The sequence below is a fragment of the Capra hircus genome, chromosome 8 (genome assembly GCF_001704415.2).
Source record: "Capra hircus breed San Clemente chromosome 8, ASM170441v1, whole genome shotgun sequence".
NCBI classification, from domain to species: Eukaryota; Metazoa; Chordata; class Mammalia; order Artiodactyla; family Bovidae; genus Capra; species Capra hircus.
This window is the reverse complement of record NC_030815.1, coordinates 7026313-7041756: the sequence shown is the minus strand read 5'-3', so window position 1 is coordinate 7041756 and position 15444 is coordinate 7026313. Positions and strand designations below refer to the sequence as shown.

General features: G+C 36.8%; 1 protein-coding gene across 2 annotated transcripts in view; it reads left to right on the top strand.

The window, feature by feature from the left end:
• Window positions 1-15444, top strand: part of GLRA3 (glycine receptor alpha 3) — a 175883-nt gene that overhangs the window by 29661 nt on the left and 130778 nt on the right. For both annotated transcript variants that reach the window (XM_018052791.1, XM_018052792.1), the window contains exon 2: window positions 7434-7561. In XM_018052791.1, the coding sequence (XP_017908280.1) occupies window positions 7434-7561 (128 nt within the window). The remainder of the gene's footprint in view (window positions 1-7433; window positions 7562-15444) is intronic.

Sequence of the window (15444 nt, the reverse complement as noted above, 5' to 3'; positions counted from 1 at the left end):
CCATCTGGCCCTGGACTTTTGTTCTGGGGGAGGTTTCTGATCACTGTTTTAATTTCAGTGTTTGTAACTGGGTTGTTCAGAATTACTGTTTCTTCCTGGTTCAGTCTTGGGTGGCTGATCTTTTGTAAGTATCTGTCCATTTCCTCTAGGTTGTCCATTTTATTAGCATATGCTTGCTCATAATATTCTGTTATGATCCTTTGTATTTCTGTGTTGTCTGTTGTAACTTCTCCTTTTTCATTTATAATTTTATTGATTCAATTTTTCTCCTTTTTTTTGATGAATCTGGCTAGTGGTTTGTCAATTTTGTTTATCTTCTCAAAGAACAAACTTTTAGTTTTATTAATCTTTGCTATTGTTTCCATCATTTCTTTCAATTATTTCTGCTCTGATTTTTATGATCTCTTTCCTTATGCTGACTTTGAGGGTTTTTAGTTTTTCTTTTTCCAGCTGCTTTAGATGTAGGTTAGGCTGTCTATTTGATGCTTTTCTTGCTTCTTGAGGTATGATTGTATCACTATAAACCTCCCTGTTAGAACTTCTTTTGCTGAGTCTCATAGGTTTTGGGTCACCCTGTTTTCATTGCCATTTGTTTCTAGGAATCTTTTGATTTCTTTTCTTATTTCTTCAGTAACCTCTTTGTTATTTAGTAACGTGTTGTTTAATCTCCATGAGTTTCTGTTTTTTGCTGTTTTTTTCCTGTAGTTGGTATCTAGTATCATAGCATTGTGGTCGGAGAAGATACCTGATACAATTTTAATTTTCTTAAATTTGGTGAGGCTTGATTTGTGGCCCAAGATGTGGTCTATACTGGAGAATGTTCCATGTGCACTTGAGAAGAAAGTGTATTGTGCATTTGGATGGGAAGTCCTGAAAATACCAGTTAGATCCATTTGGTCTAATGTTTCATTTAAGGTTTATGTTTCCTTATTGATTCTCTGTTTTGATGATCTGTCCATTGATGAAAGTAGGGTGTTAAAGTCTTCTACTATTATTGTGTTGCTGTCAGCTTTTCCTCTTATGCCTGTTAGTGTTTGCTTTATGTATTGAGGTGCTCCTATGTTGGTTGCATAGACGTTTGCAATTGTTATGTCTTCTTGGATTGATCCCTTGATCATTATGTAGTGTCTTTCTTTGTCTATTAGGATATTCATTATTTTAAAGTCTATTTTGTCTGAAAATAAGGATTGCCACTGCAGCTTTCTTTTGCTTTCCATTTGCATGGAATATCTTTTTCCATCCTTTTACTTTCAGTCTGTATGTGTCTCTAGGTCTGAAGTGGGTCTCCTGTAGGCAGCATATATATGGGTCTTGTTTTTGTATCCATTCAGTCAGTGCATATCTTTTGGTTGATGCATTTAATCCATTTCCATTTAAAGTAATTATTGATACGTATGTTCCTATTAACATTTTCTTGATTGTTTTGAGTTTGTTTTTGTAGGTCTTTATTTTCTCTTGTGTTTACTGGCTATGTAAGTCCCTTTAGTATCTGTTGCAAGGCTGGTTTGGTGGTGCTGAATTCTCTTAACTTCTGCTTGTCTGTAAAGCTTTTGATTTATCTGTTAATTTTGAATGAGATCTTTGATGGTTATAGTAATCATGGTTGTAGGTTTTTCTCTTTCAGTACTTAGTAAATATATCTTGCCATTCCTTTCTGGCCTGTAGAGTTTCTGCTGAAAGATCTGCTGTTAATTGTATGGGTTTCCCCTTGTATGTTACTTGTTGCTTTTCCCTTGATGCTTTTAATATTCCTTCTTTGTGCTTAATCTCTGTTAGTTTGATCAATATGTCTTTCAATGTGTTTCTCCTTGAGTTTAACCTGTAGGGAACTCTCAGCACGTCTTGGACTTGATTGACTATTTCCTTTCCCATGTTGGGGTAGTTTTCAACTATAATTTCTTCAAAAAATTTCTCAGTGCCTTTCTTTTATCTTCTTCCTCTGGGACCCCTATAACTTGCATTTTGGTGCATTTAATACTGTCCCAAAGGTCTCTGAGGATTTCTTCAATTCTTTTCATTCCTTTCCCTTTATTCTGCTCTTCAGCAGTTATTTCCACCATTTTATCCTCCAGCTAACTTGTCTGTTCCTCTGACTCAGTTATTCTTCTACTGGTTCCTTCTAGAGTATTTTTAATTTCAGTAATTGTGTTGTTCATCTCTGTTTGCTTATTCTTTATTTCTTCTATGTCCTTGGTGATTGTATTAACTGTGTTAAATGCTTTTTGCATTTTCTCCATTATATTTTCAAGTCTTTGGAGCATCTTTACTATCATTATTCTGAATTCTCTTTCAGGGAGATGACTTATTTCCTCTTCATTTATTTGGTCTTGTGAGTTTCTACCTTGCTTTCTCATTTGTGCTGTATTTCTCTGTATTTTCATCTTTTTTTTTTTCTCTAACTTGCTCCACTTGTGGTCTCCTTTTCCTAGGCTTTAGGGTTGTGGTACTTCTTCCTTTTGATTTTTGCCCTTGGAGGGAAACGTTGGTTGGGTGGTGTGTGTTGATTTCTTGCTGAGGGTGACTTGTGCCTGTGTTCTCATTTCAGGGAGCTTAGCCTGTCCCCCTGGAGGCCTGGGGTCTTCTGCTGTCACCTAGAGGTTGCTTTTTAGGAGTTGTTCTGTATCTGATGAGTTTTTGATGTATTTGGGGGGAGGCTTGTGATCTCCCCATTTTACTCCTCTTCCATCTTCTTCCCAGCCTCTTATTCTATTTTAAGATTAATGTTAGATGTAACATTTGCAAAAATTATTTTATAAGTAGGGTAATAAAATGTGTTAGGAAAAGACAGACTCTTTTGGAAGGTAGGTACTGTATGAATGCAAGCAATTGTCAATAAAATTTAGCATTTATCTGCCTAAAAAAATCAAATTGCTTCTATTTTGTTAAAACTGTAAGCATGCAGTATGAATCTTAATTACATTTGTTGCCCTTCACAGTTTTATTTCTTTAATGTGCTATATAATACTTAATATATCTGAAAATATAGGTAGCCAAATTTTGAAAATGATCAACTAACATTTGTCATGTTGATATTTAACTCATGTTGATATTTCTCTCTTTATGATTCCCCTTTCTTCTCTCTTATTGGTAGAATATTTACTGTTAGTTAATTAAAATTGTTGACTATTCATTATGGGGCAACCCAAAAGGTAAACTCTGTATCTTTTCTTTTAAAAACAAATCTTTACATTACTTACAAGAAAAGAGTTTTTAGAGAGTTCTACAAAATAGTATTATGGGAATTAGCTGTTACCATGGGAGTAAACACAAGTAAGTACCAAGCAGAGAAAAATGGATGGAACTGTGAGCTCTATCCATGGTGGTTCTTTAACTTATAAATACAATAAAACAAATACAAAAAGAAATCTGTGAAGATAGTGTCAGAACAGTGATAGCAAAATTAATGGAATACCAACTTCTGTAAACTCCTTCCTCCATGAAAGGAATGAGAAAACTGTCCCAAAAAAGTGACAATCAGCTTTCCCAGAACTCTGGTAATTAGAGACTTGCAGTAATCCATGAAGTAGTTTAATCAAGGAAAACGTCTGAACCTTGGTAAGAACAATGGGATTTCTGGCTTGTAACTTGCCGTATTCCCTTTCTTTTTCCTGAGCTCCTTAGTAGCATTGTAAGCCAATAGCACACAGTCATAGTCAAAACAGCAGCCTGGTAGTTACCAGAGGGGACAGAATGGAGTTTGAATTTCTTTAAAATCATATTCTTGGGAAATTGCCCTGATTTTACCTGTCTGGAGGTTTTCTGGGAGACTCCATTTGCTTTTGTATTTCTTAACTTCACAGGTACCTGAGGCAGTAGAGATCAGTAAGTGTAAACAACAGACTAACCAAGAAGCTTGAAAGAAAAAGCAGTGGAATGATAAATATCCCTAGGGGTTTTGAAAAGTCCCATATATTCCTGGGCATCTAGAAGTCCACACATATGTCTGTGGTCATGAGATCCAGTATAGTGGGCTGAACTGCATCTTTCCAAAATTTGCATGTTGAAGTTCTAACTCCCAGTATCTCAGAATGTGACTTTATTTGTTGATAATTAAGGTGTAATGAGGTCATATTGGTAGACTCCAACCTAATGTGGCTGGTGTCCTTCTGGGAAGAGATTAGGACACAGATACACAGAGAGGAAGGACCATGTGAAGACACGGAGAGAAGATGGCCACCTAGAAGCAAAGGAGGGAGACTCTCGAAGGAAACTAACCCTGCCAGCACCTTGATGTTGGATTCCTAGCTCCCAGAACTGTGAGAAAATTAATTTCTGTTGTTTAAACCATTAGCCAGTGGTACTTTGTTAAGAGAGCCCTAGCAAACGAATACCAAGAAGACTCTGCGCTCCCTCCAGTGTCTTTGGGTCTTTTGTGCAAATAGGAAGTAAGGCTACAGCAGCTTCATCAACTGCATGACTCAATGTTGAAGAATGGCCCCATGAGCTTAGGGCCCCCAGAAAATACTGGGAGACTTACTGGCCCTAGGAGTTTAAAAAAATCACTATCTAATTATTAGGTGGTCTCTAAGTGAACTAAACAGATATTCCCACAGTCATATTATAAAGAATGTAGATTTTACCGAATTAGTTCAGAAAAGTCAATTAATAGCCAAAGACATAAAATCAGCTTTTTAAAGTACTTTCAAAGAACTAAAGGATACCATGCCCAAAGAACTGGAAAGAAAGTCATGACAATAGTATCTCACCAAATACAAAATACCAACAGAGAGATGGAAACTACAGAAAGACACAGATGTAGAGAACAGACTTTTGGACTCTGGGAGAAGGAGAGTGTGGGATGATTTGAGAGAATAACATTGAGAGATATACCTTACCATATGTAAAATAGATGACCAGTGCAAGTTTGATGCATGAAGCAGGGCACCTAAAGCCAGTGCTCTGGGATAGCCTGGAAGGGTGGGGTGGGGAGGAGAGAGGAGGAAGGGAGGTTCAGGAAGTGGGGGACACGTGTGTACCTGTGGTCAATTCATGGTGATGTATGGCAAAAACCATCACACTATTGTAATTATCCTCCAATTAAAACAAATAATAAAGAAAACGAATTGCAGGAAGAACAGAAGAGTAATTCTTCAGTTGAAAAGTAGAGTAAAAAAATTCACCAGAAGGCTTCTGTTAGATTCCTATGACTGTCGTTAACAAGTCAAATTGGGTAGCTTAAAACAACAGAAATTTATTTTCTCACAGTTCTGGAGTCCAGATGTCTGAAATGAGTTCACTGGGCTCCAGACAAGATGTGAGTAGGACCACCCACCCTCAGAGGCACTAGGGGAGAATCTGTTCCTTCCTCTTCCAGTCTCTGTTGATCACTGGAATTCCTTGGCTATGGGCACACCGCTCTGATGTCTGCCTCTGTGGCCACACGGCCTTTCCTCTTCCACTCACAATCAAACATACCACTGCATTTCTCTTCTAAGGCTACATGTCACTGCATACAGAGCTGACCCAGATAACCTACGACAACCTTCTCCACAAATGCAAAATGTGAGTGCTAGCCAGTTCAGGGTATTATTTTTTAAAAGTTGATGGGCAGAGTATCGAGATCCAGGTAAGCTGGGTTTTTTTGTTGGTAAAAAATGTAGAATTTTATTTTCTGACAAGTGAAAGGAAGGGTTTTGCAAAAGAAACCCAGGGAATAGTTTAGAAGCAACAGTATGTAGCCAGGAGAGCCCTCAAAATGCCCTTTTCTGCCCACTGTTCTTGGGCTATGGAAAATGAGCAAATGCTGAAGGACAGGCAAAAGTTTCTTAAAGCCAGGTGGTAGGGGAAAGTTCTAGAGTTACTGAGAAGAGAGTAGGTTTTTTTATTTTTCTTTTCATGATGATTATTGTGACTTTAGAATAAACTTTCCAGAGATCACCGTGGCAAGGGGTTCAACTGACCAGTAATGATCAGAGATAAAGGATTACAAAGTAATATGGAAGCAACAGAATAGAGAGAGAAGAAGCTTCTGTTTAGAGAGAAAGCAAGAGAGACAGAAAGACAGTTATTGGGAAGATAACTGACTTAGACTGTCCAGAACTAGATACATCCTCTAGAACAGGACAAGAGTTAATAGGTGCTGTTAGCTGTGATACTATACTTTTATAAATATTATTCTCACATTATCATTGATATTAGATTTTACAATTGTGCTTATTAATTACTGAATACAAACTATTCGGGAGACCCAGGTTCAATCCCTGGGTTGGGAAGATCCCCTGGAGAAAGAAATGGCAACCCACTCCAGTACTCTTTCCTGGAAAATCCCATGGACAGAGGATCCTGGTAGGCTACAGTTCATGGGGTTGCAAAGAGTCTGACATGACAGAGCAACTTCACTTTCACTTTTCATATGAGTGTAGTAGGCAATTTAATGGTTATGGTTCTAAGCCCATTTTCACTACTTGTTGGAAATTCTGGCAGGAGGAATTTAATAACTTGATACTTCTGAGAGTGACCACAAAGGTTCAGAGTTTGATAATGCTCTGAGTGACAGAGCTGGGAGGATGTGATGACTGACAACCTCTAGGAAGTAACATCAGGTCAAATATATTTATATATATATCAAACACGTGTCCTCAGAAAGTCTGCTTCACTTTCTTGAGCAAAGCTCTGTAAATAAAAAGATTCATTTGACACTAGCAAGCAGGCCCAGACCTTCTGGGGACTAGCCTAGGTAAACGAGGAGCTGGATGGGGGTGCAGTCGCTTGTGGGCGTCTAAGGAACATGTTTGAATGAAAAAAAAAATGCAATAACCCTCAACCCTCTACCTTTCCCAGACACAGCTTCTCATTGGATAATAGCCAAGTACACAGACCACATTTATGGTAATTTCTCAATCTCCATGCACACATTCTAGACCTGAACAAAATGTATTGTAGAAGAGAGACACAAAGTGAAAACAGAATAAATTTAACTGAACATGTTACTAATATAGGAAGCACTCATTCTGATTGATGAAAAGAACAGTATTGTTTAATATTTAGAGCAGAATTTATTGCTGTTAAGAAAAATTCTCAAAACCTAAAAGGTGGTGTGTTTTCCCTCTATAAAAGCTATAGGAGCTGTATTTTACAGCTGAACATTCACATTTTCTTATGCTTGAATCACAAAGGGTAATTTTAGCTAAACATTGCAATCAGAAATAAAGTTTGGGTAAATACAAATTTTGAAAGCCTAATAATTTGGAGTAGCTTTGTTTCCAGACTTAACACAAATATTGTCACTGCTAAATACATGTGAAAACTTGTAAATTCTGATTGTAAATCTATAAACATCTGTCATGATAATATTCATTCTACAGTATATGGACCTTTTTGGGGGTTTGATTTCAAAGGTACTCTTTGCTTTGCATTTTAATTTTACATTTTAAGGTAACAACTGTTAGGAAGACTTTTTGGTAAAAATCTATTTTTTTTCCTCTCATTTGCAGTTTGGTTGCAACAAAGGAAACAGACAGTGCAAGGTCTCGAAGTGCCCCAATGTCACCTTCTGACTTTCTAGATAAATTAATGGGGAGGACGTCGGGGTATGATGCGAGAATCAGACCCAATTTTAAAGGTAATTGTTCTGCTTACTACAATATATATGATTAAGCAAGACAAATTTCCAAATTGATTCCCCCCTGAATTCTAATACTTATTTCCAGTAATCCTCCAAGCACCATGTTGGTCAAAGAAGAAATATATTCTCGTGTTAATAGCTATCATACTTTGTCTTCTTTGGATTGTACAACATTACGTTGGTTTTAAGTGTACAGCTTCATGATTCTATTTTTTATACATTATGAAGTGATGGTCATGGTGACATAGTTAAAAAAAACCTTTAGAGAGTTTGTGGGGGAATGAACACATGTATTGAATATATGTATGGCTAAGTCCCTTCGCTGTTCACGTGAAACTGTCACAACATTGTTAATCAACTATACCCCCATACAAAATAATTTTTTTTTAAAGCAGAAAGGTGACAAAAGAAAACTCTTAGAAAATACCTAGATAGATGATTAGGCAATAGGAAAATGTTTTTAAAATATAAAATTCTTGGGAAAAACTTGTGTGTTTGACCTCTCAGTAACTTATAAATTTTGTAAGAGGAAAACGAAATAATCTCGGTAGAGACATTCTCAGACAATTTGCAAAAATTAAATAAGAATATTCAATCTAATTAACAATCAATAAAAACCCTAGATGTAGACATTTTTCTTTAAACAAAATTGTGATACTTATTTGTATGATTTTGTGTAATTTCTCTAAAATATAGTACATTTTAAAAATTTTGATTTACTTGAGATTAAATATTTTAAATGTTATTAAAATGCATTACACAAAAGTAGAAATAAATAATTCTCTTAAATTACTTTAAATTGGTCCTGAGGACAGATAGGATGGTCTCTTCCATTGAAAATTATGTTAGTAAATAATTAAATATAAATGTTAGCTATTTATAAAACTAAATATTTAAAGACATTAAAACACTTAGACGTCTAACTTACTAAGATTATTATTATTTTTCCTTCCATGGGTTAATCAACTATTCTCTTTCCCTCCAGGATAGTCATAATTCATCTTAAATCTTTCTGAGAATCAGGTTTCTCCAAGAAAGACTCTGTGCCTTTACCATAATTGGAGTATGAAATCTGTTATGTCTTAGACTTATTAAATATAATGATTTTGAACTATTATAAAGAATGCATTTAATAACTATAATTGGGTTTAGAAATAATCTGGGAGTCTACTAAAAAAGAATTGGTAAATAAAGCTCCATATCTCACTAAATTAGTTAATCATTCAAAACAAATCAGAGTTTTGTACAAATCATTATTTCAAAAATTTGGTCTTAGGCAGAAGAAGTGATGTGTATAGAAGCAGTTATTTCCATTTTGAAAAGCAAAAATAATAGGTAGATGCTAGTACTTATTTCCTGGGATTTGAAATGTTTCCTGTAGAACTTTCTATTTAGGGAAAAGCAGAAATGGAAGAGGCACAGTTTATCAGGCAGAAGCCACACAAACTACAGAAAGATGGTGCTCCAAGTTGCTAGGCAGGTGCTACTTTATACGTTTATCTGTTTGTTGTTTTGTGACGGTAGTAAATATCATGTACCTGAACTTGGTAAAAGCTAAATTGTCCAAAAATATTAGTGATGAATAGCTTCAACAGTCCTTTGGCACAATTCTACTTCTTAGAGGCAAACACTCCAAAAGGAAAATTGGCAATTTGCAGTGAGCATCTGTTTAATCTCTGACGGCTTTTTAGGCCTCTTACAAAGAAGGTGTTATGACCTTTCTTTGCACTAACTCGACTGCTAATTGGATGTCTCCATTCTTGCATTCCACCTCTTCTGTTTTACTTTTTTTTGGCCAATGATTTCTCTTCCTGCAGGAGCAATATTTATTCATCTTGTTCACTCTCTTTTGATTGTTAGTTTTCTTGCATGTAATAGAAATGCTCTGTAGTTTAGGAGGGACCAAGTCCTTTTGCCTGGGTGCTGATACGTGTTCTGTCTGCTGTGTGTGTGGAAGGAGGTGGCTTTGTGCTATTTCTCTCTCAGGGAAAGGACGTGTGACAGAGATGGTTCTGCCCTGGGCACAGCTTTGTTTAAGCTGAGGGCTGAGTTGCTAGGCTTTGGTCTGGGGTTCTCCAAATGCCAGAATAGAGATGACTTTAGTTTTGAGGTACTGTCAGGAACTCTTTTTTTCCCAATCTTGTTTTTTTTTGTAAAGAGAAGTTGAATAAATTCTGGAAATCTAATGCATAACCTTGAGGTTATAGTTAGCAGTACTGTATTATATACTTAAAATTTTTTTTTCCTGAAGTACATTTTAATTTATTAAAATTTTTTTGAAGTATAGTTGCTGTACAATGGTGTGTTAGTTTCTACGGTATAGCAAAGTAAATCAGCTGTCCGTATAAGAATATTCCCTCTTCCTTGGATTTCCTTCCCTTGTGGTATACCACAGAGCACTGGGTAGAGTTCCCTGTACTATACATCAGGTTCTCATTAATTATCTATTTCATGCATAGTATCGGTAGTGTATATATGTATATACGCCAGTCCCAATCTCCCAGTTTATCTCACCTCCGCAATCCCCCTTGGTGTCCATGTTTTCCGTTTTGCAAGTAAGTTCATCTATGATATGAAGTGAAGTGAAAGTCGCTTAGTTGTGTCCGACTCCTTGCGACCCCATGGACTATATAGTCCATGGAATTCTCCAGGCCAGATTACTGGAGTGGGTAGCCTTTCCCTTCTCCAGGGGATTGTTCCAACCCAGAAATCGAACCCAGATCTCCCACATTGCAGGCAAATTCTTTACCAACTGAGCCCCAAGGGAAGCCCAAGTTCATCCATACTATTTGCTAATAGAGTAGATCTTAAATGTTCTTACCACAAAATGAAATAGTAAGTATGTGACATGATGGAGGTGTTAGCTAATGCTAAAGTCATAATCTTATTGCAGTATATAAGTGTACCAAATCAACACATTGTATTAATACATTTTAAGTTTATACAATGTGGTGTGTCAATTTTATCTCAATAAAGCTGGAAAAAGAAAACACTTAAAAAGTTAGCATTGCTTACAGACTCATATTATTTCCAATCACCTTCATAAATTATGTCTGCAAAAAGGAGAAAAAAAAGTGCATCCTTCAAACCCATGGAAACCCCAGGCCAGCCCTGCTCTAGGGGACGATGGATGGGGGCAGGGAGCCTTTTGGGACAGGTATCCATGCCCTCTGCTACTCCCTCTGATGCCCCACCTCCTTTCCTGTTGATGGCGACTTTGAATTTTGTGCCTCTTAGCGTGTTCGCTTCCTTCTCCATGTTGTTCTAATCATCACTTATTTAGGCTTTTCTCTGTTTCATATATCAATTGTGTTCTTCTGCCTTCTATATTTTATATCATTCAACCAATGCTGACTTTCCTGTCATTCTCTTTGGTGTGATATGTCTAGTCTCATTTTTATTCACTAATATTTTTATGTCCTCGGAAAGTAAGACAACCATGCTCAATCTTCCTTCTTGAAAGAGAAGCTTCCAGGAGTCATTTGAAACTAGAAGCCAGTTTAACAGATAAAAAGCAATCAAATAGCAAATAAGAGGATGTCCATAGGCAATAAAATATTATTTCACCAGACTATTTTGCTTGCTTTTTCTAGATTTTATTGCTTTTCTTTGACTCTATTGTTTAGGCCCTCAGTTGGTCTTTATAACCTTAAGTCTAATTTGGATCCAGGCAGGAAGGACTGCCAGCAGTCACCTGTTTGTGTATTCCCCCTGGACATTTACCGCATTGGTGTTTTTTTATTGTTTCCAGGGACGACACCCTTTATCCAGGAATAACACTGTTGCCTTCACTATGTCTTTGTGTTTTCTGTCTTTTCATCTGTGATATTCCTCTGTATTAATCCTTTTATCCCATTTCATAAATCCAATTTTCATATAGTCTATTCTGCTATAACACATTCTATCCCCAGAATGGTATATGTACCCAGTACTCATTTCTGCCCATTTTTTTTTTCAGGGAAAGTGTTAGAATCTCTGTATCCATTTGAATTATTCCTATCCATCCAGACACTGCTTTTCTTGAATAAAATTCACAGTTGTTCTTTTGAAAAAGCTGTATTTTCTATTTGCATTTTTATATCATGCAAGGTCATTTTAACAAGAAAAATCCCTAATAATAAATCTTTCTAGAACTGTAGACTAACACCTGAAAGATTCACAGATTTAAATTCTGCACCATGTTTTTAGATTTTGTTTGATTATTCTTTAATATATTCTTTCTGTAGTGATTATTTCCCTTTTTTATTTTATTTTATTTTTTTTAATTTTATTTATTTATTTATTTATTTAAATTTTTTATTTTTTTTAAATTTTAACATCTTTAATTCTTACATGTGTTCCCAAACATGAACCCCCCTCCCACCTCCCTCCCCACAACATCTCTCTGTGTCATCCCCATGCACCAGCCCCAAGCAAGCTGCACCCTACGTCAGACATGGACTGGCGATTCAATTCTTACATGACAGTATACATGTTAGAATTCCCATTCTCCCAAATCATCCCACCCTCTCCCTCTCCCTCTGAGTCCAAAAGTCCGTTATACACATCTGTGTCCTTTTTCCTGTCTTGCATACAGGGTCGTCATTGCCATCTTCCTAAATTCCATATATATGTGTTAGTATACTGTATTGGTGTTTGGAGAGGGTGTGGAGAAAAGGGAACCCTCCTACACTGTTGGTGGGAATGCAAACTAGTACAGCCACTATGGAGAACAGTGTGGAGATTCCTTAAAAAATTGCAAATAGAACTACCTTATGACCCAGCAATCCCACTTCTGGGCATACACACCAAGGAAACCAGAATTGAAAGAGACACATGTACCCCAATGTTCATCGCAGCACTGTTTATAATAGCCAGGACATGGAAACAACCTCGATGTCCATCAGCAGATGAATGGATAAGAAAGCTGTGGTACATATACACAATGGAGTATTACTCAGCCGTTAAAAAGAATTCATTTGAATCAGTTCTGATGAGATGGATGAAACTGGAGCCAATTATACAGAGTGAAGTAAGCCAGAAAGAAAAACACCCTTTTTTATTTTAAAACAATCTCAGACTAACAGATGATTTGCAAGTATAGCTAGCACAGACTATTTTTTCCCCAAACTGCTTGAAAGTAAGTTGTTGACCTGATGCCCCAATGGTTGGGTGTATCATACAGATAAGAATATTCTCTTAGATAGCCACAGTCTGATCACTGAAACAAGCAAATTAACATGGATATATTGTGCTCAGTCATGTCTGACTCTTTGAGACCCCTTGGACTGTAGCCTGCCAGGCTTCTCTGTCCATGGGATTTCCCAGGAGGATACTGGAGTGGGTTGCCATTTCCTTCTCAAGGGGATATATTGCTACCATTTAATTTAGAGCCCCCATTCAGATTTTATCAATTATCTAAATAATGGCTTCATAGCATAAGAATCCAGTTTAGACTCATGTCTTATGTTTCATGGGTCATTTCTCATTGTCTCCTTTAGGCAGAACAGACCCTCCTTCCTCTGTCATGATCTTGGCATTTAAAAAATATTATTCCTTTATTTAACAGAGTGTTTCTCAATTTGCAATAGTCCAATGTTTCCTCATGATTCAGTTTAGATGATGCATCTTGATAGGAATATCACAGAAATGATGCTGTGTTCTAATTGCACCTTATTAGATTGTGGACCTTGTAAATTTTTGCCATGACTGAGGATGTTTGTTCTGATTAACTGGATAAGTGGATTCCTGATAGAATGTGTCCCTATATACACACATATACATGTAAATATTCACACACGTGTTAATTTACATCTGTGTATTTATATCTCTATCTATTGAAAACCATGTGTTCTTGCTGATAGCTATACTACCATACATTTATTCTAGTTTTTGAATTTCCATGCTTTAACTCCTTCATTTGACAGTAAGGCTCCCATTATTTTCTTTCTTTATTTATTTTAATGCACTGGATCTTGGTTGTGGCGTGTGGACTCTTAGTTGCAGTATGTGAGACCTAGTTTCCTGACCAGGGATTAAACCTGGGCCCCCTACATTGGGAGCGTGGAGTGTTAGCCACTGGACCACCTGGGAAGTCTTGACTCCCATTATCTTTAATTTGATTACATGTTTGATCAGTACATAATGAATCTCCTTTGTCTGTTGCCACTCCCTCTCCTGCCCGAGAGTCCTGTTCAGATGGTCACTCCCCTTGCCAGGATGCCCCCATGTGGACATGCTCCTCACCCTTCTCTGGTTCTAATAGCCCACACCTGGCTGCCTCATTCAGGCTTCAACACCCGGTGCTGTGAAATCCTTCTCACCCTGCTCTAGTTGACCACACTCCCGCAGCCATCCCCAGCTTGAAGCCTGTTGTGCACTGCCCAAGTGAATGGCTTTTGGCTACATTTTTCAGGAATAAAAGGTAAGGGGAAGAATAAACTGAATCCAGGCCATCCTTTTCAAACCTTTTTTCTAGTGTCTGAAACATAATTGAAAATATGGATTTAAAGTCATCAAATATTCTTTTGTCAATCAAAATAAATCTTTCCTTGTGACATGACTATTTTATATATATATATAATAAAAACAAATTAAACATAAAAACAAAATCTAAGCAGATTTTTTAAAAATTTAATCTTTTGATTGCATTCTTATATCTTTAATAAGGGTGAGGCTTTAATGCAACATTATATTAAAAATTTTTAGAGTCATTTTCATGAACACTTGGATTTTTTTTTGTTTGTCTATTTGTTTGCTCTGTATCTTCCTGGTGAACAATTTTTCCCCAACATGAATCACAATAATGTAACTGCCAAGGCTTTGCTTTGTACTTTGCCATTTTGCCTTGGTCCACCTCTGAGCTTAAAAGCCACATTCTATTTAAGAAACATCTAAAAGAAAACATGCTGCTGAAAACATCTGCAGCTACTGTCATTTGCTTTTCAGGCCAGTGATGGCTAATGTAGTGAACAGTTTTAAAGCACAGCTTGCCATATAGATCCTATAGCAGTTATTTGTTTTGTTGCTAAACATACAGGTATATCAGATGGATGTAATAGCTTTTGCTTTGGCACAGAAGTAACAAATTGACCAACAACTGCTAAACAGGTGCTCTCTATAACGGCAATAGAAGTTCTACAGTCTTCTCTGAGCATCATTTTCTATACAACATTTTAATGCTGTATATAGAATCAGTTCAGTTCAGTTCAGTTGTTCAGTTGTGTCCAACTCTTTTGTGACCCCATGGGCTGGGGCACACCAGCCTTCCCTGTCCTTCACCAGCTCCTGGAGCTTGCTCAAACTCATGTCCATCGAATCGGTGATGCCATCAAACCATCTCATCCTCTGTTGTCCCCTTCTCCTCCTGCCTTCAATCTTTCCCAACATCAGGGTCTTTTCCAGTGAGTCAGTTCATAGCATCAGGTGGCCAAAGTATTGGAGCTTCAGCTTCAGCATCAGTCCTTCCAATATATAATAACAGTGAAGGTAAAAAGACTTCTCCATGACCTGCCCTGATCTGACATGGACCAGAAGCTTAACATGTAGAATATCTGCTTTGTAAATATTATGGTAGTGTATCTATCTTGTTCTTGGTAACCTATCTCCATTGTCGCTATCCTTGGTCAGGGTCATTCTATTTCCCATCTGAACAGTTACAATAAATCCCGGTTTTTTTCTGTCTCTAAGCTTTTGCTATCCATTCAACCATTCACCATGTTGTATTGGTTTACTTCACTCTCATGATAAAGAATCTTGTAATGACTCCTTCATGTTCATGAAGTAAATTACAAAATAATGTGATTTTACTTTGTAGAATTTCTATGATCTAGCCTGAGACTATCTTTAGAAACAATAGACATTTTTTTTCACATTGTTTCATATCTTAACATATTTTTTAA